Source organism: Pezoporus occidentalis, unplaced genomic scaffold (genome assembly GCF_034315485.1).
Source record: "Pezoporus occidentalis ecotype Australia unplaced genomic scaffold, CSIRO_AGI_Poc_V1 ctg153, whole genome shotgun sequence".
NCBI classification, from domain to species: domain Eukaryota; kingdom Metazoa; phylum Chordata; class Aves; order Psittaciformes; family Psittacidae; genus Pezoporus; species Pezoporus occidentalis.
In genome coordinates this window covers 11673-39560 of record NW_026913350.1, presented here as the reverse complement: position 1 = coordinate 39560, position 27888 = coordinate 11673, and the positions used below count along the sequence as shown (strand labels likewise).

General features: G+C 51.1%; 3 protein-coding genes across 5 annotated transcripts; all 3 read right to left on the bottom strand.

Annotated features, from left to right (window-relative positions):
* Positions 1-678: 678 nt before the first annotated feature.
* CTPS1 (CTP synthase 1) lies at positions 679-16986 on the bottom strand. Of its 2 annotated transcripts, XM_062611388.1 has the most exons (18): positions 16778-16986; positions 16366-16536; positions 15576-15676; positions 14026-14142; positions 12815-12898; positions 12513-12593; positions 10708-10859; positions 9835-9967; positions 8704-8792; positions 7366-7460; positions 6817-6879; positions 6258-6301; positions 5262-5358; positions 4959-5014; positions 4778-4874; positions 4552-4696; positions 3082-3171; positions 679-1255 (listed from the first exon to the last, which is right to left on the bottom strand). In XM_062611388.1, coding segments are annotated over exons 1-18 (1782 nt in total). In that variant the 5' UTR covers positions 16944-16986; the 3' UTR covers positions 679-1254. The 2 variants fall into 2 exon arrangements, with proteins under 2 accessions (XP_062467372.1, XP_062467371.1); XM_062611387.1 differs by lacking the exon at positions 679-1255 and having other exon boundaries at positions 2852-3171.
* A 2205-nt stretch (positions 16987-19191) lies between these two features.
* On the bottom strand, positions 19192-24309 carry DCDC2B (doublecortin domain containing 2B). Of its 2 annotated transcripts, XM_062611374.1 has the most exons (7): positions 23627-24303; positions 22601-22658; positions 22154-22218; positions 21799-21930; positions 20616-20762; positions 20349-20388; positions 19192-19774 (listed from the first exon to the last, which is right to left on the bottom strand). In XM_062611374.1, exons 1-7 carry the CDS (start codon positions 23902-23904, stop codon positions 19634-19636), a joined length of 861 nt encoding a protein of 286 aa, XP_062467358.1. In that variant the 5' UTR covers positions 23905-24303; the 3' UTR covers positions 19192-19633. The 2 variants fall into 2 exon arrangements, with proteins under 2 accessions (XP_062467358.1, XP_062467359.1); XM_062611375.1 differs by lacking the exon at positions 21799-21930 and having other exon boundaries at positions 23627-24309.
* A 362-nt stretch (positions 24310-24671) lies between these two features.
* IQCC (IQ motif containing C) lies at positions 24672-27887 on the bottom strand. The gene is made up of 5 exons (XM_062611376.1): positions 27682-27887; positions 26998-27141; positions 26226-26550; positions 25926-26044; positions 24672-25536 (listed from the first exon to the last, which is right to left on the bottom strand). Exons 1-5 carry the CDS (start codon positions 27757-27759, stop codon positions 25486-25488), a joined length of 717 nt encoding a protein of 238 aa, XP_062467360.1. The 5' UTR covers positions 27760-27887; the 3' UTR covers positions 24672-25485.
* Position 27888: the final 1 nt, after the last annotated feature.

The following is a 27888-nucleotide window of genomic DNA, read 5'->3' as shown; positions in this document are numbered from 1 at the left end:
GCTTGAGTGTGTGCTGAAAGCGAGGACTAAAGCACAGGGAGGCTGTGGAAGAGCTCGCTGGGGTGAGACAGGGCAGGGGTTGGCATCAGACAACACAGCTGAGAACGCACAGCACTTGAGACAGCCGAGCTACCAAGGACCCAAACGTGCTGCTTACACTGCAGGGGGGATCCAGAGTGCACTCCCCAGCCAGACGTGCAGAGCTGACCCCCCCCACGACAGTGACCCCAGCACTGCACACTGCAACGCGCTCCCTCGGGCATTCCATAGGGAGCAGCGGCTGCGCCGGGGCAAAGAAGGCAACGGAAGGAAGGCTCCACTTCCAAAAACTGAAACAAAAAGCACCATGAATGGCTCAGTCCGAGGCAAACGGGAGCTGTTAAAGGCAGCATCTGAAAGCAGTTCACTTGTTTCTGTACCTCCCCCTTGATGCAAGGAGTTCAAGTGTCCCGGCCCAGAGGCAGCACCAGCGGCGCTGGCACTGCAGGGCCAACGGCAACGCCAGGCTCAGGCTTTCCTGACATTGCTTTTGCTTTTTATTCCCCCACCCTACATGATGCAGGTCGGGTGCATCCCTGCAGGGACACATCACAGTTAGTTAGAGCTGATCCAGGTGTTCCAGGACGCTTTTCCTGGTTAAAAATTCACTACTGGTAATGAACGCACCCAGACCACCAGTGCCAAATGGTTTGAAATGCTACTGAGAAGACAAAAACAACCAAAAAAAGAACAAAACATCCCCCCCAAAGAAAAGAGAAAGCCTGCAGAAAGCTGAGCAGCCCCATCCCCTGCAGCACAGCACAGCTGCAGAACAGAGCCCCCAAAATCCGGTGTCATCCCAATGATTCCACCAGTGCTATAAAGGTGCCGAGGGAGCAGAAAGCAACAAACGTGCCAGCACCTGAGCCCCAAAGCACCGCCACTGTCACCATGCGCTGGGAAGGAGCATCCAACTGTGTGTTGTCCCCCCCCCAAGCACACCCAGCCCTGTACCCCACTTGGCTTTGTATCTCCAGGCTGGTGGGAGAGCAGGAAGCCAAGCGGTGCGTGTGCTGCGATGGGCTCTCCTCCAGGAGCAAACAGAATCTACATAGAAAATAAAGGGCAGAAGACTGGGGAAATAAAGGGTCAGGATTTCCTAAGGAAACTTATAAACCCATAAGTTAAGGAAGCCCAAAGCTGAGAGTGCTCAAGCTATTGCTGTAAGAACGCCTGGGAAATCAAGTGCAGACTCTTCTCTTCAGCACAGACACATCTGGGGAGAGAGAAAAGGAGCAGGAGTTACTGAGAGGGAAGAGCAAGGGGCTGGAGCTGCACACACAGCTGAGGGCACGAGGCCTGAGGCCTTGAGAGCTCTGGTGAGGGGAGCTGCACAACCCTGCTAAGGGTGATGGAGCCAGATGCTAACGTGTCGGGGTCCTGTTCTGCCCTTGAGTCAAGGCCCACAGATGCTTGGCCTGACCAAGACCCATTCACACACCAAAATACACCAAGGTGAGAAAGGTGACCAAGTTGGTGGCCTTCTGTGATGGACCACAGCACTGGTGAGGGGTAAGGGAAGAGCAACTGACCTTGTCTGCCTGGACTTGTGCGAGGCGTGAGACCCTGTCCTGCACAGCATCCCTGTCTAACCTGGAGACATGGATGTGACAGATTGATCCCTCAGTGGATAAGGAATTAGCTGGTTGGAGACCAGTGACGAGTGGTGCCCCCTGCCCGAGGGGAGACTGAGATGAGCCCTTAGGCAGAAGCTCTTCCCTGTGAGGGTGCTGAGGCGCTGGCACAGGGTGCCCAGAGAAGCTGTGGCTGCCCCATCCCTGGCAGTGTTCAAGGCCAGGTTGGACACAGGGGCTTGGAGCAAGCTGCTCTAGTGGAAGGGGTCCCTGCCCGTGGCAGGGGTTGGAGCTGGAGGAGCTTTAAGGTCCCTTCAACCCAAACCAGGCTGGGATTCCGTGAATTACCAATTGGGTCAGTTTTCTATAGAGCTTTCTCTATCAGCCCTTGTGACCCCTGAGGACTGGCTGCAACACAGGGAGGGTATTTTCTGCCACATCTGTATACTCTTTAACACAGCAGCGCACTGAAGCCCATGTCTCACATGCATCACCCCAGAGAAATGTAACACATGGGACCTGACAACACTCCCCTCCCCAGGATAAAGGTGCCTGTCACTTGCACAGGGGCACTGTGGCAACATTAAGACCCTGAGGGAGAAAGCTCCTTTAAGAAATCACTTTTGGAATAAAACATAAATGAACCAATAGAGCACTGTGCAGCTGAGACCTGACTTCACACCCTGCCCAGGGCTGCTACCAGAGAATCTTCCTTACGATGCAGCTATTAGGAGAGCTGAGCTGGACCACGTGCCACATAAGCCAGTGTCACCTTCCCTACACTGGGGACAGCCACTCTGATACCAGCTGGACATCCTTGGTGGCACTGGGCAACAAAGCCCTGCTCTCCCTCTACATCAGTGGGGAAAAGGCCACGATCTCCTACTGCACTAAGGGAGAACTCATGGAAGAATCAAGTCTGCCTTTCCTGGTGAGCCAAAGGGCCAGGTTTTAGTGCCTCCCTCTGCCACTGCGTCACACACATCCAGCTTCCACATCCACATCTGCAGCAGCTACCACCATGCAGAGCTCAAGCCCACTGGCTCAGCAGAGGAGCTCGTGTCTCAGGAGATGGGGAGAACGGGCAATTCAAAAACATTCCTTGGCAAGAGACGAGAGATTGCTCCCAAAACTGAACTTTCTACATCCAAAGCTTGCTCAGCTTTGCCCCCACTTTCAGGCACGTGTGCTCTATTTGTGCTTTTTAACGGATCTGAGTTTCATCTCTATCTCCCACATGTATTTTTACACTTTATTATGTGTCAGCTTGCTAAGGAAACACCCCACACACACATCTGCTACCCAGACACACATCCCGCAGCACAGCTGGAACACGTGTGTGAGCATCAGCACCTCTCATGGGGTGCCAGTTCTCTACCACCCTGATGTGAAACCTTCAGCTGCCAGGAGGCAGCTGGGCAAGGAAATGGTTTCCATAAGGAAAGAGGTTGAGCTCATTCAAAGTTACCAGGAATCATCATGATTTACTGATGGGAACTTCAGCTCTGTTATCTCCAGGTCAGGTGAGCTGCTGCCACTTCTGTCACTGTAGGTGTCCCTGCAGAGATCAGAAAGATGCTGGTTTAGGGAGCACAGGATGCTGTTTGCTGCATCTGTTGCCAGCACAAGCTGCTGGTTCTTGTTCCTTCTGCTGTTCCCCAACACCTTGTCAGCAGAGAGGCCCCAAAGCTGCTCAGGCCCCAGCCTGTGTCACTGCAGGGAGCTCTAAGACGCAGGACTCTGCACTTGTCCCCATGAACCCTCACCAGGTTCCTGTGGGCCCAGCTCCCATCCCCAGGTACACAGCCTGCGCCCCTGGTTTGGTGTCACACACAAACCACGTTAGAGTACAACAATGAGGCACCTCAGAACATGATGAGAGTTCCAAGGGCACAGGAGGAGGTGGGGTACAGGAAGAAGGGGGGTACATGCTGGGCTATAACCTCCACCAATGGTTTTAGATATACACTAATTGTGAAGCCATGTGTGACCACAGTCACAGAAGAGTCCAGGAGCAGACTGAACTAACTTAGGATGCTGCAGTACAGAGCAAACTTCAGCTCCTCTGCTCTGCGGAGCCATTTCAAACCCAAAAGCAGGAAATTAAAATACCCCTCGAGCCTTGGAAGGCATCCTCCCACAGAAACTCTCTTCAAAGCAGATGAGAGCACAACTCCAGACATGGACACTGGAATTCCTGTGGTGCAGCTGCAGAGCAGCTCAACCCAGACAGGCCAATACTGTCCTGTTTGTGTTGCTTTAGTTTAACATATTCAGTGCTACTTCTCTTCTGCATTTAGTTTGGGGTTTGGGGGTTAGAGCATGCCAGTGCTCCAGCTACACAAGCAAATCCTCCTCTGTGAGGAGGAAAATGGCTCACTACCAAGTGATATTTGCTGCATCTTGCCACAACTGCTGAGCAGAACTGGAGGGTAGCAGGGAGCAGCAGAAGGAAGTAAATGCACCATTAAGTCTACCCAAAACATCAGCTGCTCTGCACACTGAGACAGAAGAAAGCTTAAGTCAGCAGGAAAACAGAAGCTGCTCCACCAGGGCCCATTCTTTAAACCAGCAAGAGGAATAAGTTTCAACGATCAACCTGTCCCTAGGACTCGTACAAGGAACGTGGGGAAAACCCTTCCAGTCACCACAAGAGCAGACCCAGCTCCAGTTTCGCCAGACACTTCCAACTGACCACACAAGACCATGGAGTCCCATCTCCCTAAAGATGGGACCTCGCTGTCAGACAGCTCTATGGCCCTACAGTCAATCTTACAATGCAAGACAAGAGCTTTCCAAGAAGGAATGGAAAGAAGAGGTGCTGCAAATACCCCTCTATACCCCACAGTAGCTCAGTGCCAAGAGGATTCTCCAGTTTATCCTGTAGGAAGCAGCACTGCCTTCTAAAAGGGCTGACTGGCGTCTTCCTTCAACCTACCTGGGTGAGAGCCTGCAGCCCTTCTGTAGGTAATGTGTGAGCCTTCCTGCAGAGGCCAAGAGGAGGCCGAAGTAGGGAGGAGATGGCTTAATGGGTCTGGAGAGGAATTCAGGGTGATACTGAACACCAACGAAGAAAGGATGCTCTAGAGAAAGAAAGAGAAAACCTTCTTGTCAAGGCTTTCAAGCCTGTGACCTGCACCCAAACGAGTTGTTTAAGTGCTCACCTTCCAGCTCAATCACTTCCATTCGCTCTCCCTCCTCATCCTGGCCTACAAACTTCAAACCTTGCTCTTCAAAACACTTCTTCAGTTCTGGGTTGACCTAGAAGACCAGAAGGAAGAAACCCCATGATCTCTCTTGTCTGGATTACACAGAAAAGCTCAGTATCTCCAGGAGCATTTTTACCTCAAACCTGTGTCTGTGTCTCTCCTCCAGGAAGTCGTGATCTCCGTACAGCTTCCCTACACCAAAAGGAAGGCGTTTCTTAGAGCAGATGCCAAACAGTTTGCACGATGCCAAGTTCATATGAACAGCATCCACCAGGATTTGCCACTTCCGGAGGGACCAAATTCACTGATCTCCATTTCACCACCAGAACAACCCCCCACTCACAGATGCTTTAACATTCCCAGGTCTCACTTCCCAAACCCACCCTACATACATGCCATTCCCAGGAAACACTTCCAAAAGAGGTAAGAAATGCCTTACTCATGATTGAATTCTTGGTATGGAAGAGTGTCCTTCTCTTGCCAAGCCTCATGGTCCCACCCATTTGCCCAGGATTATGTTCTGGCATGTCTATGACCTGCAAAAGGCATTCCAAGAGGGAAGTGAGAATGAGGAAGGAATGACAGTCCCAGGCAGTCTCTGGGATATTAAAGGGGGAAAATAGAACAACATCCATCCAGAAAACAGGCAACCCACCCTAAGGGACACTGTCCCTCCAGGCAGACCAATAGGACTGGATTAGTCAGCTGAGCTATTCTAGTTAAGGCTGTGCAGATCAGGAAGGTTTGTGGGTGTTCAGGAAGCTTTAGCAGAGGAAATGGTGTCAGTCAAAGCCTACACAGGTCCCACACTAATCCTGTGCCACTTACTGAACTACATGTTAAACAAAACCAAGCAGATTTACAGAGACAAAACCCCCACATCAGAATCACTCAAGAGTCTGATAAAGAACTTCATAAGCTGCTTTCTGAGAACTCTTTCCTTCTGAGTAGCTTTTTACACTATAAAAGAACCAGGCATTATCCTGGGGTCTGCAACAGGCACAGAGGGCCTGCAGCCTGAGAAATGCAAGGTCAGAAATGCATCCACAGATGTTCCAAGGAATTCATGTGTGTCTCTCTTGATTTCTGAGCTCATAATTGAAACAGTTATGCCCTGGAATCGAGCTACCACCAAATCTTTAGCATTTACTCTGTGAAATCAGCTTTCAAACTGCCCTTGAAGAATGTTTTCCCTCTTTGGTTTACAAAAATGTGTGATTAAACATAAAAAACCTTAAAAAGATTAGTGTTTCACCTATAATAAGCATTACAATCTTCTTTGAAGATTACCATACAGGTAACTGGGCAAAGACATTTTCATTTCAGGTTAGTAAATGGTGGAAGACACAAGCCACAAGACAGAATACTCCAAGCTCTTATCTGTAGAGAACTCAAGCACAGAAAGGGTATTACAAGCAAGCTGCCAGAAACTCACCACTGGATGAGCAGTTTTGGGGTCAAATTCTGTTGAGTTAGCATCTGCAAAGTAACATTCATCAATCAGAACCACAAACTCCCTCAGGCCATGAAATGCACTTACAGGACGTGCCCCAGGTACAGCTGCATGTCCTGCCCGCACCCGAGCAAACAGAAAGCTGTAGGTGCTGAGCACTCGCCTGCACAGAGCTGCCAGCTGAGCCCCAGAGAGCAGTGGAGGCACCTCAGCGATTTCTGAGGCTGCCTGGCCCCCCATCGTAGGGGCAACCAGTCCAGTGCCACGAGTGATGAAAGTGTGGGTCACTCAGGAAAAGCACACATTCAGAGCAATGTTCCAGCACTATAAGCAGGCCTTACTTCACTGACTTTTATGTGAACAGGGTAAGGAAACCATTCTTTTTCCTTTGAATTAGCAAAGGAGACAGGGGATTTTACAGGCCTAGAAAAAGATGAAATCTGTCTACCAATGACAAATAAAGAATTGCAGGTTTTATGAATGACAAGGTGTTGCTCAAGCGAAGAAATGACCAAATCCAGGGAGGGTTTTGTGCAGTTACCTTGCCACCCAAGAATACTGCGTGCAAATTCCACCACTGCCAGCTGCATTCCCAAACAAACTCCTGCAGGAAGAATGGAGAACACAGAGCTCAGGCCAAGGACCACTGAGCCCAAATCACTGAGCACATACACAGAGTCAGGTCAGAGGAAAACCTGGCTGAGACAAACCTTCCACCTGGATGTGGGAGTCTGGTTCAGACAGGTTTCATTCCACACCACTCTGCTCACACAACATCCCCCATCTCTCCCCACATCCATTTCATTTAAATGCAGTCACATATTTCTTCATGCCAAGATCACTGCAGCCTCCTCTGGAACCTCCTGTGAGATCCCAATCCCCTCATTACAGAGATTCCTTGTCATCCCAACCAACTCTGACCCCAACAGAGCTAACTGCAGTCATCCAGTTAAGCTTAGCCTTACTCAGCCAGTCCTCTTCAAAACTGCACATTCCAGACACTGATAAGTAAAGCTCTTGCTGCAGACCAGTAAGGCTGTTACCCAGCCTCTTCCTTTATTTCTTCTCATGCATGGAACACATTTCTCACCTAAGAAGGGTTTTTTCTGTTTTCTTGCCCATGAAATAGCTTGAATTTTGCCTTCTGTCCCTCGAACACCAAATCCTCCAGGAACCAGAACTCCACTGCATGAGGATGAAAAGATTCTGGTCAATGGGGCTCAGCAGCCTGGTTTCCCCATCACGTACTCCCTTCCTCCCATAAAATCCCAGACTTGCAAGACCTCACTCCTGAAAAGAGCTTCCAAGTACCTCCAGGGCAAGGCCTGCTTGCAGCACAGTTTCCATATGATTTCCCATGAGCTGTCACATAAACTGCCACAGAATTTTCAGGGAAACAGCTTACAAATGCAACTTTTACCTGCCCAGGAAATCCCAAATCCAGTGCAGGTTTTAGCACCAGAATGGGTCATATTACATGACTCTACAGCAAACAGGGGCCAGACAGGCCCCTGCTGAGGAAGCTGCTGGCTGCAGTGCCAGGTTATCCTATCTGCAGACACAAGGAGCAGACAGAATGCAGGAGAACCTCCTACACTCTGCAAGAGGTTCTTTATTCTCCTGCTATCCCCAAAACCTGCTTCCCTAGGGGCTCACATGCCCCACTTGCTCTCATTTTCTGAGCTAACTCCTGGCACTGCTCTGCCTACCTTTTCCCTTCTCACACCTTTTTCCTAAAGAACTTTATACCCCATTTACATCTTCCATCCTCTCTCTTTGGCTTTAATAGCCTTTACCAGTACTTACCTTTCCCCCTATTTGCTCTCACCTGTTTACCCACCAGTCTGTGCACATCCTCACCTACATGATCACAGAATCCCAGACTGGTTTTTGTTGGAAGGGAACTTAAAGCTCCTCCAGCTCCAACCCCTGCCATGGGCAGGGACACCTTCCACTAGAGCAGCTTGCTCCAAGCCCCTGTGTCCAACCTGGCCTTGAGCACTGCCAGGGATGGGGCAGCCACAGCTTCTCTGGGCACCCTGTGCCAGCGCCTCAGCACCCTCACAGGGAAGCATTCCTTCCTAAGATCTAATCCAAACCTACCCTCTGTCAGGTTAACGCCGTTCCCCCTCATCCTATCACCATTTGCTCCTTTAAAAAGTCCCTCTCCAGCTTTCTTGTCAGCCCCTTTAGGCACTGGAAGGGCCACTGCTGCCTTTCACAAACCCCCTCACTTACTCAACAACTCTCCATTTTACATCTGAGCCTGTATCATTGAGAGATACGTGAGGCAATGCCAGAGCGTGCTCACACACACACACACACACACAAAACAGCATCCAGTGAGCCTCGTAATTCCAAAACTTATCCACAGGAGGAAGTCTACCAGACTTGCTCCAAAGAAATGGGCAGAGCTGAAGAGTCTTACTCAGCACTGCACAGCTTATGCCATGCTTCATGGTAGCGGACAGGTTCCTCCCGCAGAGTATCCGGCTCCAAGTCAGCAGAGTCAATGTACTAGAAAGAGATCCAAAAAAGGATGATGAGATGCTGCCACAAGAGTGCAGAGGGTCTCCTTAATGCTCATTCAAGATACAGAATCATGGAATCAATCAGGTTGGGAAAGACCTTTAAGATCATCATGTCCAACCATAGCTCTGGATTTGTTTCCTACTGGATACTTGCTTATTGTTTCCTGGGCTGATTTCCTGCCTGCTCTCTCCCACCACCCTGCTCCCAGTACACAAACAGCAGCTGTTTCTGTCTTCCCCTCCCTGCAGCTCTGCTCTGACATGAAGTCCATGAGCCCCAGACCCACTACATGTGAAGTCTTAATGGGGCACAGTGAGATGGGACCACTGAAGTCCAAATATAGGGATGCCTGGCAGATTGACTGTATCACACTCCCACCGACCTGCCAAGGCAAGCACCATGTGCTCACCACGGTGGAAGCAACACCAGACAGCTGTACATTGTCAGGGATGGAGGATTTACCACTTCTCTGGGCACCCTGGGCCAGCGCCTCAGCACCCTCACAGGGAAGAACTTCTGCCTTATAACTAACCTGAACTTCCCCTGTTTCAGTTTAAACCCTCACCCCTTGTCCAGGCTGAACAGCCCCAATGTTCTCAGCCCATCTTCATGGGGGAGGTGCTCAAATCCCTGCTCATCCTCATGGCCTCCTCTGGACTTGCTCCAACAGTTCCATGTCCTTCTTATATTGGAGACACCAGAACTGCACACAGTGCTGCAAGTGGGGTCTCACAAGAGCAGAGCAGAGAGGCAGGATCACCTCCTTCAACCTGCTGCTCATGCTCCTTTTCATGCAGCCCAGTCAACACAAACACCTATTCTATCCCACAGGATGCTTTGCTTTGAAGCTGGTTTATGCCTGGCCATAGATGTCTGATGCTGTAATCCACAGACTATTTTAAAGTTCACTGCCTGAATCAACTCTCCCTTTCTGTCTGTGGGTTTGTGAAGAGCTCAGTTAAGCTGGAAAGCACTGCGGGTGGAAGGAAGGGGATTGATTTGTTAGACACACACCCCTCAGCCTTACCTTAATGTCAAGTTTGTGGTTGATGGCCAGTGCAGAATGCTCCAGTGCTTTAATGACAGACGCATAGGAGTCTGAAAACTTGGTGTATTTGCCAACAAGAGCAATGGAACACGTCTCAAGGAGGCGGTCATATCTACACAAAACCAGAACACAGGGTTATTTCATCATCGACAGGAAACAAGGCCAAGAATCACTTACATTCTAGTCAAGCTTTTCAAGTAACATAAACAGTTGGGTTCTTGAAAGTCTGGCCAAGCAGAGAGATGATGGCTTTGGAAGAGGTGACCTTTTACAAGAATTATGACTGAAAAACATCAAAGCAAGATTAAATGAAGGAAAAAACAACAACACTGACAGAGAAAAATAGTTGCAGAAAGCCATGTATAAATTAACTCATCTCTTCTTGTGCTGCAAAGCCATTCTGAGTAGATCCAAACTGTCTTTTCAGAAAGCTGTATCATTGAAAGTCTGAAGTGAACTCTTAGGATCAAAGCACCCCTCTGCATATGGCTACACCATACAGCACCTCCCTACACAGTGTTCAAGGCCAGGTTGGATGGGGCTTGGAGCAACCTGCTCTAGTGGAAGGCGTCCCTGCCCATGGCAGGGGGTTGGAACTGGATGAGCTTTAAGGTCCCTTCCAACCCAAAGCAGGCTGGGATTGTATGATTCTCATACTGAAGATGGTTGGTTTTTTTTCCAGTTAAAGTGTAGGAAGAAAAATGCTTTTTTGCAGTGGAAAAAAAAAGAAACAAATTTGAGCACTAAGAACACATGAGGAATACAAAGCAACACTCAACGCCTAATAACCTACAACCAAGAAGGAAACCTAATCCAGAGTCTGAACTCACACTACGCTCAGTTGCAGCTCACCTGTCAGCCATTTCCTTCCACTTCATGAGCATCCTCCTGGGCTGCCTCTCAATGGGAAGGTCAAGCCTGTGTCTGAAGTAGTCCACGACTCCCTGCTCCTCTAACAACAGAGGAACTCGGTAGATAGAAGAGACATCATGAACACAGATGACCTGTTCAGAAAATGGAGTGTCATTAAAACAAATTAAGTGCCTGGGCAATTATTTTTAGACAGGTATCAGAGACCTTTCGTCTCGAGCAGACAACCATCTGATCACCTAGACTTCCAGGAAATAACATATGAATCGTTTATTGCTCGTTTCCATATACTTGGAAAGGCCATCCTTCAACACTTCCCAGGTATTCCTGCTCACTGCAGCTCCTTAGGAAGGGCTTTTACACATAACCCAGCAGTAAGAAAGTCAGCTGCTCTGCATGTTATGCAAGCACACAGCAAAGTTCAAAGCATGCTTCAAAGAGCCTCCTGCTGTGATAGAGCCTTCCTGGTAATCCAAATTGCAACTACAGTCAAAGTGCCCATGAGCCCAGTTTCCCCACTTCCCACCACTGTTGACTCTCAGTTTGATTAAAGCCCAGGAAAATCTGGGATCTTACCACAGCAATAAATTTTACAGGGCATCCTTCATCAAACTTAGGATTAAACAACTAAGAATTCTGTGGCCAGTGAGGAATACCTGCACCAACAGTTCCACTTCACTGAAACAGGCTTTCTCAGAAAAGGAAAGACAGCTCTGGACAACTGTGTCCTGTCCATCAGGAATGAGACTGTACTTTAAGGATCAAAAATACACTGGCACAACTATTTTTAAACCCTTGTTTCTCCTGACTGAAATGAAAGCAGAGTTCAACCAGTAAAACCCTTAGGGCTGCAAGTTTTCCTCTTTTACAGTCAACAGCATTTACTTCTCGATCCAAGTGCAGCTGCAGAGAAACAACTACATGAAACTGCATCAAACTTCCTGGAAAGTGCCTGACAAAAGAGCCAACTTCCTTCCAGTTCCTGGCCAGCGAGAGGCAGGTGTTCTACTGCTGACACAGCAATGCTATTGCCACGTAATTCTGAGTGTAACACTCGAAACTGCAAGAGACTCAGTTTGATCTCATGGTAGAGGAAATTACGACTTGCCAGAGCCTGGAATTGTGATGCTCAGTCTTTCCCAAACCCATCAATGTTTTCAAGCTCCAGCTGCACTGGAAAGTGCCAGTATTTATCCTCCAGACTGTTTTACAAGGTCTGCCTCAGACTGTGCTATGCAGAGTGGTCTCAATATAAAAAGACTCATGCTAACATGGAATTACTGCCTATCACCCAACACTGAAGTGAAGCAATGCTTCTCTCCAACATCACTTCAACTGCTCTGTGCAACCTCTCCTCATGAAAATGGGCAGAAAAATAGTATCATGAAGAGAGCCATGTATGAAATACATTTATGTGTCCCTTAAGCCTCATTTTAAGCAACTACTCTTTGGCCTCTAAATCCTGACAAATCTCATTCTTCTGTATTCACGGAAGGAATGTGGAAGGATAACTAAGGTCAAAAACAACTATTCAGAACATATTTCGGATTCCAGAGAGGTCTCTACATCTGTGCTAACTACCTTCTAAGGAAACCTGGGTGCTGGCATAAAAAGGACTCTTTTTGCAACAGTTCCATGCGTAAGGTATGTAGGCAAGACAAAGCAGCAAATGAATTATGCAGCTAACAAAAGACACAGCTAGAACACAAGTTCAGATACAACTCCACGCAGCATTTGACAAACAGCTACAATATTTATTGCAAGGAAGTGCAGACAGCAAACTTTACCTGCTCTGGTTCAACATGACAGAACATGGAAATCTTTTCTTTTACTGAGGTATCCAAAGGAGTGGAGCACCTGCAAACAATCTAAGAGAACAGCAACATCAAGGTTGTGAAGCAGAACTCAAACATTCCTGGAACAAACCTCTAAAGCAGCTGTCTTTGGGGGAAAAAACCCAACTTAGTTACTTCTACTTGTTTATTCTCAACATAAAGAAGCTCTCAACCTCAGCATTATTTACTCTAGGATGCTGTTGCAACATGCCAGTACTGCAGTTTTAAACCCAAAGCCATACAGCAAACCTTACCAAATCTGGTGAGAGACCAAGACCTCTGAGTTCACGAACACTGTTTTGGGTAGGTTTAGTCTTCTGCTCTCCTGTAGAGCTTGGCTGGTCAGAGAAGAGCAGAAGTTGGTAGGTCAAATTAGGATGATATGTAGCAGTGATTCATCAGAATGAGGGTTCTCCACCCAATTCATTTTGTAAAAGCTTTAACCCTGTTCTCAGACAATTCACATAAACTTTAATCACCATCATTTTCATTTCAAAGCCTGAAAGCAACCAGCAGAGACCAGGGTTCAAGTCTGGACAGTAAGCAGGTATGCGTTACAGTGAGGGAAAGAGAGAACAGAGAAGGTTTTTATCCACTGCTCCCTCCAAATACCTAATATTTTATATTTCTATTTTTTTCCCTCAAGATATCACCTGGCCTGGACAGAAAGGGAAACAAGAGAGAGAGAGAAGAGAACAGAGACTGATCTGCACTCTAGTAACCATCAAGTTGCTCTATCAGCTGCAGTTCCAGCCAAGGAAGACACGTGCTCTCCAGTACCTTTCACATAACCACGGAAGAGCTTTTTTCAGCACTGCTTCTTAGCTGAATCTCTGAACCAAAAGCAATATCCACTCTGACTGGAATGGCTTTACACAGCAGTCAGATGTGACAGTCTATGAAATGACTATTAAAGTTCACAACACACATGAAAAACATTGTCTAGGGAAAAGAAAAAAACCACAACAGATTATGTTTCAAAGCACAGTATTATGTTTGGAAATTAGAAAAGTAACCCAACCTATTTCATGAACTACAGTTAGTGTAAATCTTGGGATGAGAGAAACATACAGCAAGAGAGGAAAGAACTCCAGGAAGAGCTTGGCATGGGCTTTTGTTAATAAGGCCAAATGACTGTTAAGTCTGGCTGCATCCCTGAACTTTCCATGAGCTGTGCAGAAATGAAAGGCTACACAAATGAAGGGAAAGTTTTCAGCTCCAGAAAGCAGGTTTACCTGCACAAGCTAGGAGACAATTGCAAGCAAAACCCAGTAGTTAAAGATGCAAAACTGCATTTGCTGCAACTCCCAACTACTTATTACACACTTTGAAAAGTTTCTGTTCACTTCAGAAGAGAACTACAAATGTGACAGTGCTACAGATACAGCATTTCAGAAACGCATATTTAGGAAGCCAGTTTTGGACTGGGGAAGCCTCTGAGCACCAAAATCTTTTAGGTCCTTACCTGGGGAACCAGACTGACATGAATGTTACAGAAATTCTCTCTTTTGGCTTTGAACTGGAACTGGCGGAAAGCTTCAATGAAAGGCATGCTCTCAATATCACCCACCGTCCCACCAAGCTGACAGAGACAAAGCATTGCAAGTTAGTACCAAAACAACCCCCAATGAATTTGTACACTACAACATACACGTAAGAATAGGACAAAGGGCTTTAACCTGCCCAACGGGAGACTGAGATGAGCTCTTAGGCAGAAGCTCTTCCCTGTGAGGGTGCTGAGGCGCTGGCACAGGCTGCCCAGAGAAGCTGTGGCTGCCCCATCCCTGGCAGTGTTCAAGGCCAGGTTGGACACAGGGGCTTGGAGCAAGCTGCTCTAGTGGAAGGGGTCCCTGCCTGTGGCAGGGGTTGGAACTGGATGAGCTTCAAGGTCACTTCAACCCAAATCCTTCTAGGATTCATATATGATTCTATGACACATAAAAGGACACTAAAACATCTCCCCAGCACCTCCCTCCAATTCCCTCAAGAAGCACCAACACCATTACAAAAAGCATGAGGAGTTGCCAGCTCTATGTACAGCTTCCACAGCCTCCCATCTACCCCAACTATTCTTTTACCTTCGTGACTTCCCAAAAAAAAGAATCAGAAAGCTATAAGAAACACAACTTCCCACCTGGGCAGCCCTCTCCAGGGATATTGGCTTTACCCCTATTCTCTCTTCAGGGAGAAGATTGAAATGTTAAAATTATCATTTCTGAACATCAAGTGGCACTGAGAAGCAAAATTTCTGTTAAGTTTTAGTGACTCTCCAGGGTAGTTGTGGACAGATGCAGGAAGAGAGACAAGGCATTCTCTGGAGCATGAACAGCCTCTGTGCTGTCAGATCATGCTTCCAAGGTAATCCAGGATGCAGGCTTGTGAGTCCTGGAACAGAAACTGGCACTCAGGCTCCATGGAGTCTAAGTCAGCACGACCTGGGCACCTTGACAAGCTCCCTCTCTCCTGCATTAGAACATCTCACCAGCCAGCTCAGCATTCTCAAGAGCCTTCACCCTCTTCCTCTGCCTCCTTCAGCAGCAGCATGTCCCATACAGCACACAGGACACTGCATGGGGTTTGTCACCACTAACTTGTGCCTTTCCCTTTTCTAGGTCCATACTTGCACTAGTGGCTCCAAGGCTCCTTTTACTGTTTCCTGGGGGTGATTTACCTTCCCCCCACTCTCCTCAAACCACCAGGGAAGGAGAGGGTACAGCATGATCAACTCAGACTTTGGCGTACAAAGTTACAAGAGCTATTCACCCTATAGACTAATGCACATTACACTAGAGAGCAAAGCATCTAATAACTGTCCAAGACCTAAGTCTTTCTGTGTGCAGATTCAGGCAGACAGCACTCAAAAGATTAGCTGAATAAGTGAAGGTAACAAGAATGATTTTTAACCAACTCAACAACAAGCAGAGTTGAATGTTAATAATAAAAATTACTATGCGAAATATTCAGGTCAGTCTACTCCATGCAAGAAGCTAAAAGTACTTTTTAAGAGCTACAGACCTCAATCACACAAACTTGGGGTTCAATGCCATCCTCATCCACAGGAATTCGCGCCTGCCTCATTACCCATTCTTGTATTGCATCTGTGATGTGGGGAACAACTGGAAAAGAAACCCAGGCAGGGTTAAAGCCACAACCCACACACACTCCCTAGCTCATTAAAGAGCACATAACTAGCCAGTGCTTCCCATGTGGCTCGAGCAGGGATTTGTCTCTTTAAAGAAGGATGCATTTTTGCAGTGCTGCTGCTGGGCTGTGATGTTCAAGCAGTGCCTTGGCAGGCAATGTAACCCGGCCTCAGTTTAAACACACATAAACATTTCCTGTAAGATGGAAGATTTGTGTACAAACAGTTCTTTGCTCTGAACAGAGCGTTTTAAACTGTCCTTACCCAAACCAGCTGTGGAGGGTGCTTAAAAAGGGAAGGGACTGATGCGATCCACCAAGATCCTCTGGGTTTCCTAAGGCCATGATAGTTACCCAAAGCAATAACCATTTTAACCAGCAACCAAACAATGCAGAGCTGTATCAGCCTGAAGTCTGTTCGCATTTAGCATTGGCTACAAGGCCAGTGTACAGGCATTATGTTACTGAGCACTGGGAAGTCCTGAGGGGCTCCCAGGTGCCCTGGCTCAGTATGGCACACACCAGCAGACCTGCACTACTGCCTCTTCTAAAAAACAACCCAAAACCATCACCAGGACACACCAAAGACCTCAAGATGTAACACAAAACCAGGACAGAAACGCAGGATACATTCCTAAGCCTCGGAAATGAAGCTTCACATCACCTTGGACAGTTTTGCCAAGATAGTCTCCCTTCCTCTCCTTGTTGATGACATACTGGTAGATCTTCCCAGTGGTCAGGTTGTTGTCTTTGGTGAGTCGGATGTCGAGGAAGCGCTCGTAGTTGCCCAGGTCCAGGTCCACTTCCCCTCCATCATCCAGCACAAACACCTCCCCTGCAGCACAAAGGCACGCGTGTCAGAGGGAAACGGTCAATGGCCTGCCCGTGAAGAATTCAATGTACGAAAAACACCTCCTTTGGTTGATAACAGCGAGCCGAGGAGCGGCTGTAACAAAGGGGACCGCTCCAGTGAGGCCTGCAGGGCCAGGCTCCTCCACCACACACCGGAGGTGGCTCCGGCCAGGCCAGGCCAGGCCAGGCCCCCACCCGCGCTCCCCGGCGCCCACGGCACCCACCGTGCTCATAGGGGGAGAAGGTGCCCGCGTCGATGTTGATGTAGGGGTCGATCTTGATGGAGGTGACATGCAGCCCGCAGGACTTGAGGATGGTGCCGATGCTGCTGGCGATGATCCCCTTGCCGATGCCCGAGATCACGCCGCCCGTCACCAGGATGTACTTCATCGGCCTCGCTGCCCGACACCCACAGCGCCTCAGCGACGGCTCTGCCCCCCCGCCGCCATCCCGCCCAGCGCCTGTCACTGAGGGCCGGTTCCCGCGGCGCAGGCGCAGTTGGAGGGAGGCGGGAACGGCGCCGCCATCGCCCCGCCCCTCAGGGGGGCTCCGGTGCTGAGGTACGGGGAGGGGGGGGGGTAACTCCCGGTACCAACACGGTGAGAGCAGCCTGAGGAGGAGCACTTGGGGTGCTGGGCAATGAGAAGCTCCCCATGACCCGGCTTCAGTGTGAGCTTGAGCCCAGAACCCCCCCGTGTGCTGGGCTGCACCCCCAGAGCATGAGCAGCAGCTCAGGGAGGGGATCCTGCCCCTCTGCTGCGCTATGGGGAGAGCCCCCCCTGCAGCCCTGATCCAGCTCTGGGGCAACAACATAAAGGGGCTCCAGGAAAGCTGGAGAGGGGCTTTGGACCAGGGCCTGTAGGGACAGGCCAAGGGGAATGGCTTGAGCTCTTAGGCAGAAGCTCTTCCCTGGGAGGGTGCTGAGGCGCTGGCACAGGGTGCCCAGAGAAGCTGTGGCTGCCCCATCCCTGTCAGTGTTCAAGGCCAGGTTGGACACAGGGGCTTGGAGCAAGCTGCTCCAGTGGAAGGGGTCCCTGCCTGTGGCAGGGGTTGGAGCTGGAGGAGCTTTAAGGCCCTTTCCAGTGCTGTTCTATGACCTGATACAGAACACTATATCATTTGGAAATAAAATTAAACCAAGAAACTGAATGCACCAGAAGCCTCCCCCTGCCCAGTCAGCACTGGAAAGGAATGCATGGTCCTGCAGCTGGGGGGGGGGTAACCCCCGGTATCAACACGGTGAGAGCAACCTGAGAAGGACTTGGGGTATTGCTCAATGAGAAGCTCCCCATGAGCTGGCTCTTGAGCCCAGAGCCCCCCCGTGTGCTGGGTGCACCCCCATAGCATGAGCAGCAGCTCAGGAAGGGGATCCTGCCCCTCTGCTGTGCTATGGGGAGACATCCCCCCCTGCAGCCCTGATCCAGCTCTGGACAACAGCGCAAGAGGGACATGGAGCAAGGCCAGAGGAGGCCATGGAAACGCTGGAGCAGCTCTGCATTGAGGAACAATAGGACCAGGGGCAGAAAATTTCACGAGTGAGGTCCGTCCCCACCTCCACACAGCAGCACATTCCCCTCGTGTCTGGGGGACAGCCCCTTCAGTTTCCTTGGGCAGGATTAACACGCTTGTGCTGAGAAAGTGATCAGGTTTTCACCAAAGTGCAAAGCGGTCCCGTCTGTAACCCCGGGTCACGAAGGGCTTTGGGCAGATCCTGCGGAGGATGTCACATAACGGAGGAGCAAGAGGTGGGTTTAGGAAGATGTGTGGTCCTGCGGCGGCTCTTGGCCTCTGGCCTTGCCCGGTAGTGCCTGCTCGGTGTCATCCCCAGCAACGACCAGTAGATGGTGGAATTAAACAGCACAACAGGAGCCTCTCCGGTAACACAGAAAGCAGGGACATGCGTAGGGATCATCAGGAGGACCACGACTGGAGCATCACACGTGCCCTGTGGGTCAGGAGGCAATAGGCAGCGTCTTCTGGGTCAGTCCCCACGGTACCACCCCAAACAAGCTGTCACTTATCCTGGGACTGAGGAATCGTGACCCTCCCTGGTAGGTTTGGATTCTTCAGGCCAAAGTTTCCGCAGGGGCTGCAGGAGGAATGCTGCTCACCCCCCTCGGAATCACGGCTGGTTCATGAGCAAGCTGCAGTGAGAAGCAGAGGAAGATGTTCAACCTGGTGGCTGAAGGGGGGCTTCTGGCTCAGCAGCAGACCCAGGAAGCTCTATTTTAATACACAGGTGTCAAAAACTGTCAAAGCACAGAGTGTATTCCCTGAGAACTGGGGTGGACCAGGCATGTTGCAAGGACACCCTGGTTAATATCTTGAGTCAAGGAGTTTCTTACCTGGGGGTGTTTCAAGGCAAGGAGGATTGAATCGTCTTGTTCATCACTGGAGGGGTAATAAATGATTAATAAGCTGTTGAACATGGACCAATTGAATTGTATATAGAAGAAATCTATTTAAGAACTCCCTGGTTTTGTGGCCAAGCTTGTGCAAGTGGCTTCTGTAATCAAAAGCACTAGGGAGGGAAATACAGAACCCTTTGCACAAGGAGAGTCAATCCAAGAGCATTTTATTACCATGACTCCTCTGAAATCAGGCAGCTGCTCCCAAAACAAGTTCACAGAAATATATATACAGTTTTGGGGAATGGGTTTGATTGCTGCAAACACCATCCAAGCATTCCAAAGCAGAGGGATGGTGATGCAATGACATCTCATTATAAGAAGTATCTGACACAGAACAAAGTTCCTGGCAGAGAAAAGTGTAAAAAGCCTGTATTCTATTTAGTAATTCTTCCTTCCCAAGTTCAGATCCAAACCAGCTGAATTAGGGTTCAGATAAGCAGCAGAAAAGGGGAAAGATCTTCATCATTTAACAATATTGTGCATCTGGTGCGATCCTCACTGGTACTGTGCTTCTCAAGCCCAGATGATGAGGATGTTTGATTTTGGGAGAGTTTGTGAATCCATCAGAACGCCTGGCCAGGCCATGGTACTCCAGGAATCTGGGATTCACATGCTCCTGTTACTGCAGCTGTGCAGGTAGAGGTGTACCTGAATGTACCTCTTCTCCCATCACACTTCTTCTGCCAACTCCTCCAAGCTCTTTCCTGCCAGGGGCAGCATCGTTTGGTGCTTGTCATCCTCAGAGTCACTGGCATCCCTTTTCCTTGCCACAGCCTCTTGTGATGTGCCTGTAGCCTGTGCCTTTTTGTGCTGAGAAACAAATTAATGTCACACCTCACTATTACAGAAAGATCCTGGGATTAAATTCTGGGATTCCCTTTCCAGTTTTATGGCTTTGGTATGTAAACTTGGGTCTCTACACTTCATTCAGAGGTAGTTTAGTTAACCCCTAATGATTCTGTCCCACTGCAAAGGAGAGCTGTGACACTCAAATATCAACAGCAGTGTGGTCCAGGGGGAAAGGCTGACAGTGCCCAACCACTGCGAAATGCTGCCCAGCCTCTAGAGCAAACTCAGCACAGCAGGCTCCCCCGAGGAACCATCAGCTCATTCTTTACCAGAGCTTTCTCTCCTTTAAGTTCAAAGGAGTCGTTTTCCTTTGAAGTTCTAATTCATCCAAAGAGCCTTCCTAGGCAGAACCATGAATCACCTCCAATATAATGTGTCTCTAGCCCCATTCCTTTGGGAATGGTGCAAGCAAGGGTACTGTAGCCATGGTAATTGGGAATGGAGATCACTGAACACATCCACTGCTTGTGGAGGAATAGTGCAGCAACAACAGTGATGGTAGCACACACAGTTCCACGCCAGCTGAGCCACTCACCCTCCGGTGGTGCCTTTTGCGCCCGTTATTTGGGTGGTTCCTGTAACAAAGCAGCAGATTCAGTGCCTGGCCTCATGGGCTGATGCTTTTCAGTGCCCCCACACTGAGAGCTTTACAAACACATTATTTGTTCCTAAACTTCCAGCACATGAAGCAAAACTCAAGCCCTGCAGCAGACAGCACTGGACAGAAGAGACGCAAAAGGGATGGCCTTAGCTGAAGACCACAGAGAGGATTCTTTAAGCCACTCAGCTGCAGTCTACGTACCACAGTGTCCTCCTGGCAGGATCCTGGGGCACCAGCAGCTCAAAGTAAGGCAGTTTCTGGTACTCCTCATTTCCCACTGCCACGTAGTATCCGCCATCCACCAGCTCCTCTCCACCAGACACCCAGGTTCCATCCAGCCTGCAGAGCCTCAAGGAAGAGACAGCAAAGGGTTCAGAGCTGAGACAAGACCCGGAGCAACCCCTCAGCATGGAAGCAAACAAGTGCCAAGTGGTAAACAGGGATGAGACAAGGCAGAGGATCAATCATTGTTCATCTTACTCCAAGGAAGTACACAGAAATACTACACCCAGTGACCAATGGGATGCAGGAGATCTCAGCTTTTCCTTTGGGTGTCAGTAAACAGACGTATGAGGGGAAGGTAGTGATTCGGAGGAAACTCCAGGAACAAACTCACCAGCAGAGTTTCAAGTTGACAAGCAGGTATTCTTTATTGCGGCGCCGGGAGACACAGGGGATAGCTCCTCCTAACGTGTGTCCCCGAATTGCTATACAGGTCATCCTTATATGGTTACTGAGTATATTATATCATTTTCCAAAAGGTTTCCAGGATGCATACAAAAATGTGGTGGTCTTTAAGGGTCGTTTACTTTTCCCAACAAGCTTAATTAACATTACAGACATCGCAATCATCCTGCCCTTCTACTTATCACTTAGTTTAACTGCTCTCATCCTGGACATCTGCTAGTCCGGGATACTCCCCATCCCAGGTCCTGTCCTTCTATTCTGCTTTTCTCACACCTTTTGTACTGAGGCCCTGAAACTATGTCAACTACCTCCAAGCACCGCAGTTATTTTCCATTACAAAGCCATCAAACTTAACATTACTTAGAACTTACTACATTTTGTACTTCTGTGCCTCCTTGTCTCAGTAGGCTCTGTGTGTTGGATAAAAGCCCATCCCTCTAGACATAAACTCCTTTTTATCCCATGCTTTACTGTTTGCTTATTTTCTCACCAGACCACCAGCACCATCAGCCCTCCTCACTAAGCACTGGGGTTATCTCTGCTGTAAAGGTGGGAAAGGGAAAACATGAAAATCAAAGGAGTTTGCAAAAGCAGACTGGAAGTGGCTGGCTGAGCTCCCAGCCCCTGCTGAACCAGAGCTGCTTATGTTCTGAATGAAAGGAAAGAGGAGCCAGCAGAGCCCTATCCGGACACGAACCTACTGACAGCTCCGCTGTGCAGGGCGGCTTTCTCTGCCACCGTGGCCAAGAGTGAATCCCAGTGCAGCAGGGCGCTGTTAGAGACTGGCAGAGGGAAAGGAGGGCTCAGCAAATCCCCATTCCGGAAAACACTGTGGAAGAAACAACCCGGAGCGGGCGATGAGCCGGTATTCCCGCAGCTGTGGAAGATGGGGAGAGGGGAAAGGCAGCCACTGATGCCTGGGTAAACAACTACTTCTGGTAGAAGCTGGGAATTGTCCCTATGGGGCAGCATTCCCAGGATCTCACAGAGCAATTACCTCCTCCAAAAACATTCCCAGAGACCCTCCAAGGAGAAGACCCTGAGGCACTCACTGTATGGTGCAGGGCGGGCGGGTGTCCTTCTGCCGTCGCGACTTCCAGGGAGCTGCAGTGTGGAACTAGAGAGAGAGTTCAGTGCACGAGAACAGCCACAGTCCTGGCACGGAGCCTCCCGGGGCTGTTCCCTTTTCTCCATCAGGATCTGCTGGCCCTGGGACATCTCCAGCCCTGCTGCTGCTAGGAGGAGTCTGTTGCCAGCAACAGCAAGGCTGGTGAGGCTCAGCACAGAACTGAGCGTGAGGAGCACAGATCCTTCCCCTAAGGGGGATGAAGGGATGCAGCAGCAGCCCCTGTGCTGTCTCACACATCCTGCTGATTCCTGTGGCACTTCCACCTGATCTCAGTGGGCACCTCACAGCCTTAAACCTCAACTTCAGTTTCATCAATGCCCCACAGCTCACAGCTCCCCGCTCCTCCACACCCATCACCTCCAGGACTCACCTGCAGACCCTTGTTGTGCTTCATTCCACGGAGCTCCTTCCTTCCATGATTTAAATAGCTGTGAGAAGAAGACAACACCACCAGCTGCAACACACAGCAAGGAAACGCCCGACTGCTCTGCCTTGGTGCACGGGCACTTATTTGGGCCCCTTCTGTCCCCATTCCCCAGGTGCCTCAGCTCATGGTGTCCCAGAACTTCCACCTAAATTAAAGGCCTCTACATTGAAGAAATTCCCAGCCAAATACAGCACCCAGGAGGTTGTGCTGGATGAAGGCTCCAAGGGCTGCCAGGTGCTGATGCAGACTGGAGCACCCCCCCAACAAAACACATCAGGGAGTCAAATTCACCTCACACACAGACACATCCTCCCAGGGGATGTCACAAAACCTGAACGCTCGATTTCAGGAGAAGCCAAACCAGCCCCACATTGCGCAGGACTGGAAAACAGAAACTTCCATGAAAGCAAAGCAGAAGCATTTGTTCATGGATAGAGGGTGGCTGCAGAACCTCCCACACACCACAGGGTGCTGGAGGCTCAGCAGCACCCAGCCCAACATCCTGCCAGGGAACACAAGCGTCCCTTTCTTCCTGAGAACCAAATGTTATCAGGAATATTTGCATTTTCTTTTTGACCTGGAATATGTGGCCTTGAGCTGCACCAGGGGAGGTTTGGATGGAGCTGAGGAACAATTCCTTCCCCAGAGGGTGCTCAGGCATTGGAACAGGCTGCCCAGGGCAGGGCTGCAGTCACCGTCCCTGCAAGTGTTCACACAGCGTGGAGACGAGGCCTCAGTGCCATGGGTTAGTGGTGGCCTTGGCAGTGCTGGGAATGGTTGGACTGGATGAGCTTAAAGGGCTTTTCCAACCTGCTTGATTCCATGATTCTATGTCTAATAGTTTCCAGACATTAACCTGTCTCTGCTTCTCATTTGCTTTGTCCCCCTCTTCCCTCAGCTTTTTGTTCACCCCCCAATCCACTCCCCACCGAGGCCATGGAAGCTGCTCACCAAACCCCCTCCACTCACTCGAGCTTTTTGAACCTCTCGAAGCCCGCAGCCACGTACTGGCACCCGTCCTGCAGGTCCCCCAGCCCCGCCACGCAGCTGCCGTGCCGGGGGGTGTAGAGGTTCCTCACGGCCACGGGTGCATCGATGCTCTTGGTCACCTCGTTCAGGAAGGCTTCCAAGGTCAGGAACCGCCGCTGGTTCACCACGAACCTCCTCCCGGGGAAGAAGGGGTCACCGTTGCGATACACAAGCACGCTCTTGGCTGGAGGTGCCAGGGCTAAGCCACGGGAGCTCATCTCGCAGGGGTCAAGCAGAAGCCCTGCTGCCCACACACAGAGCAGTGTAGGGAGTGGAGAAGAGCTCCACTGAGCCCAGACCCTCGGATCAGCCACCCTCAGGCTCCACTGTCCCTTCCCAGCGCTGCCTGGTGTGAGTGCCTGTCTCCATGGATGCAGGCCCAGCTGGAGGAAGTTGTGGGGCCGCCTGGAGGCCACAGCAAACAACCCGAAGAGCAGCTTTCGATTTGAAAACCAGGAACCAAACGGCCCTTGAACGCTCAGACACCCAACACTGGGAGCTCCCTCACCAGGCACTGTGGCCACCAGGCTCAGATGAACAGAGAAGCTGTGGCTGCCCCATCCCTGGCAATGTTCAAGGCCAGGTTGGACACAGGGGCTTGGAGCAAGCTGCTGCAGTGGAAGGTGTCCTTGCCTGTGGCAGGGGTTGGAGCTTGGAGGAGCTTTAAGGTCCCTTCAACCCAAACCACTCTGTGATTCTATGATTAGCAAGCCCGGAGGCACAGTAAGCACCAATATCTTGATGGCAGCAGCTCACGTCTCATCCACAGCAGCACTATCCAGATGCTGTCACCCCTTTGCCATCACTTGCTACCTGCATGAGAAGTGTGATGGGTTTCTGTGCTGCCTGCATCAAATATACACATCTCAGCGGATGCTCCACCCTTTGCACTGAACAGGATGCTGTGCCTTGAAATGGACCATGGACTCACTTGGCTCTGCCCAGGAGAAGGCAGGAGCCAGCCTGGAATCGACAGAGACGAACATCAGGAAAGCTTTTTATTCACAAATAAATCGGCTTCATTCAGGACCAGAAGGATTCATCCACCACATGGCAAGAGTGACTGCTCAGGCAGCAGGAATGCAGAGCATTTCCACAGTAGACTTGTGGTAAAGAACCACAGCACCACATGAAAAGTCCCTTTCTGAGGGGCCCTGAATGCTCCTGGACTAGAGGAACAAAGCTCCAAACCCCACAGGTCCTTACTTGCCCCCTCAAGCAGCAGTCCAGGTCACTCTGCCACACAGAGAGATGCTACAATGGCCATCCATACGCGAGTTGGGAACCAAGCCTCATGTCCTGAAGGTCAGATTTGATGTGCAGCCACCTCAAATAGACAGCTCAGACACTGGTATGAATCACACACAGGTCAGCACAGAAGAGCTTGTTCCTGCAGGTTGGAAGCACCTTCTGCCTTCAGGCATTTTAGTTCCACCACAAGCAATGAGCTGGTCAGAAAGAGCCTTCTCTAAGCAGCAGCCCTCCTAAGCTTGTTTTGCCCCTAGGACCATCCAGCCTAGCCAACAGAAATAAGGTTCTTGCAGAAGGAGGTCTCACTGAGACCCCCTCCAGGCCACACAACCACCTCCAGGCTTCCCAGTGATGTCTAACCCCTGCTTTGGCCAAATAGTCCCATTTAAAAGAAACAAAAGGCTTTCTTGCAGCATTCACCTGAAGTGGCACACGTCAACCCAGAAAGCTGGAGTTCCCCACAGCTGCTGCTGTCCACGAGGGCCACGTCACAACGCCGGTGCTGCAGCTCTGCAGCTTCTCCACACCAATACAAGTGCCCCTTATGCTCAGGACTGCCCTCCTCCAGGAGTCCCCAGCCTCTGCTTCAACGTCAAGAACTGCAAGAGAAAGAAAACCAAGCATTCATGATTCAATCCCAGAGGTCTCTGAGGAGGAAGGCAGCCCCCCTTGCACATCAGCCAGCAGGATCGCGGCACTTGGCCAGAAGATGCACAAGTGCCCCCTTTCAAGCAGTGCAAAGCCACCCAGTGCCTGGGTTCAGAGCACTGCATTGGACAAACAGGGTGGTTAAAGCAGCAACAGCCCTGCAGCAGGCAAGGAGCAAAGCCTGTAACCAGATCCAGCCACCTCTTGTTCCCCTTTGTCATTCCTTTTGGGCTTCTTTTCCCCTAGAGAAGGAAAACTGAAGGGTGCTGGCATCTTCCAGCCCAACTCAACCCCAGCCCTACCACTCTGCCCCACTGCGTTAGAAAGGGTAGGGCCTTACGTTTTTACGGCTGACAATAGCTTGTTCCAACCACAGCAGCTCCATGACCAAGTGGTTTCGGTAGGACTGGAGACCAGAGCGAGTCCGAGGAAGTTCCTTTATGTCCACAAGTGGAATTTCTGCCAAGAAATGGACGAATAACCCATTAGCAGAACAAAGGCTCCCACTGCTGCCTCCCCTGCACTGAGCTGCTCCAGCTTCTCCAAGGTATTTCCAAGGTTTTGGGTTCTCTACCTTGCTGCTGGTGCTCACCAGCAGGTCCCTGAGCCCATGCAAGAGATCACAGCTCCTGGCTCTTACCCAGGTAGGCTCCAAGGGACTCTGCCTCCAGGCCAGAGGACACGTTGCTGTCGTTCTGCCAGTCCTTGCTCCCAGCTGGGGGACTGCACCCCTTTTCAGGGTGCTCATCAGCATCAGCCTCGAGATTCAGGGGGGTCACTGCATCTCCTGCACCCGTGGGGCTCAGCTCCTTCTCACTCAGCAGCTGGGCTGTAGGATTCATGCTGCTGCAGCCCCGGTCCTGCTCTGGCTCAGAAGCATCCAGCTCCTCCTGTGGTTTTTCTGTGCTGGCTTTGTCACCTGGTGCAGCCTCACGTAGATTTAAACACTTCCCTTGTGCTGGCTCCTAAAGGGGCGACGTGCAAGAGACTGATACATATGGAAGAGACAACGACCTGCACGGTGGCCCTGCTGTGAGCCAGGGGCTCTGTGCACCACCATCAGCAGTGCTGGGACACTGACGTGCTCCGGGCTGGAACTCTTTAAAGGGCTTTCCTTCCAGATGTGCCCAGACCCCTGCAGAGCAGGGCTCAGCTGCTGCAGTGCATGGCCACAGGAGATGGGAGACCCACGGAATCACCTGCACTGCCTGACTGGAGGCTGAGCTTCACCCGGGGGTAGAAATCCTCTGGGCACAAGCCAGGGAGACTCTTCCAGGCAGCACTAAGTAACCACTGGGTTTGTGTGGTAGGACTACAGGTTCCTGCTGCAGAAGCACCATCTGCACGGCTGCCCCCCTACCGCCCCCCCCTCGGAGGGGCTGCATTAGCTCAGCCCGGGCCGGCACACAGACCTCGGGGATGAAGACAGGCCGGGGCAGGAGCCGTCCCCTCCACTGCAGCTGGCTCAGGTCTCCTTCGATCTCCAAAACCACCTCCTCGAACGCTGCCCGCAGGCTCTGAAACCGCTTCCGCACCAGGTAACCCCTGACACAGGCCTGCGGGAACAGGCCGAGGGTGCCCGTGGGGCCGGTCACAACCCCCCCACCCCTGCCACAGAGACCCGAAGCCCTTCAGTGGCCCCACAGCCACCCACAGCACCCAGCCCGGCGCGCAAGGAGCAGACGGGTCTGGAACCACGGCAGCTTTTAATGAGGCAGCGCCTGATTCACGGCCCCTGCCAACCCCATCCAGCCGTGCCCCCATCCAGCCGTGCCCCTGTCCCCATCCAGCTGTGCCCCATCCAGCTGTGCTCCCATCCATCTGTGCCCCCACCCAGCTGTGCCCCCATCCCTCTGTGCCCCCATCCAGCTGTGCCCACGTCCAGCTGTGCCCCCACCCAGCTATGCTCCCACCCAGCTGTGCCCCCACCCAGCTGTGCTCCCACCCAGCTGTGGCCCCCTCTTCTCCCTGACGTGCCCCCCACGGGCGCCCCCTCAGCCACGCTCCCCCGCGGCTGTTTCCCCCCCAGGCCCAGGCCCAGACCCGGCCCCGGCCCCGGCCCCGGCCCCGGCCCCGGCCCCGGCCCCGGTCCCGACCTGCAGGCGGGTCACGGCCCGCAGCAGCCGCCGCCATCCCTCTGCCTCCGCCTGCGCCCACAGCCCCTCAGCCGCCATGGCCCCAGCGCCCAGGCGCCGGCTGATGGCGTCATCCGGCCGCGGCACTGCCAGGCCCCGCCCCCTCGCCGCTGTGGGCCGCACCAAGATGGCGGCCGGGGGGGGGTCCTGGTGCGGTGGCTCCGGTGC

Excerpts from the sequence above, each read along its gene's own strand:
- DCDC2B (XM_062611374.1), bottom strand. The coding sequence starts at position 23,904 with ATGAGCTCCCGTGGCTTAGCCCTGGCACCTCCAGCCAAGAGCGTGCTT. Across the intron at positions 22,219-22,600 it reads AGCACAACAAGGGTCTGCAG|TTCCACACTGCAGCTCCCTG; the intron begins GTGAGTCCTGGA and ends CTCTCTCTCTAG. Across the intron at positions 21,931-22,153 it reads CGCCCGCCCTGCACCATACA|TGTTTTCCGGAATGGGGATT; the intron begins GTGAGTGCCTCA and ends TTTCTTCCACAG.
- IQCC (XM_062611376.1), bottom strand. The coding sequence starts at position 27,759 with ATGGCGGCTGAGGGGCTGTGGGCGCAGGCGGAGGCAGAGGGATGGCGG. Across the intron at positions 26,045-26,225 it reads GTCCCTTGGAGCCTACCTGG|AAATTCCACTTGTGGACATA; the intron begins GTAAGAGCCAGG and ends ATTTCTTGGCAG. Across the intron at positions 25,537-25,925 it reads CTATTGTCAGCCGTAAAAAC|TTCTTGACGTTGAAGCAGAG; the intron begins GTAAGGCCCTAC and ends TTTCTCTTGCAG.
- CTPS1 (XM_062611387.1), bottom strand. The coding sequence starts at position 16,943 with ATGAAGTACATCCTGGTGACGGGCGGCGTGATCTCGGGCATCGGCAAG. Across the intron at positions 12,899-14,025 it reads ATGTCAGTCTGGTTCCCCAG|CCAAGCTCTACAGGAGAGCA; the intron begins GTAAGGACCTAA and ends TTCTCTGACCAG. Across the intron at positions 6,302-6,816 it reads CAGTATTCTTGGGTGGCAAG|ATGCTAACTCAACAGAATTT; the intron begins GTAACTGCACAA and ends GTTACTTTGCAG.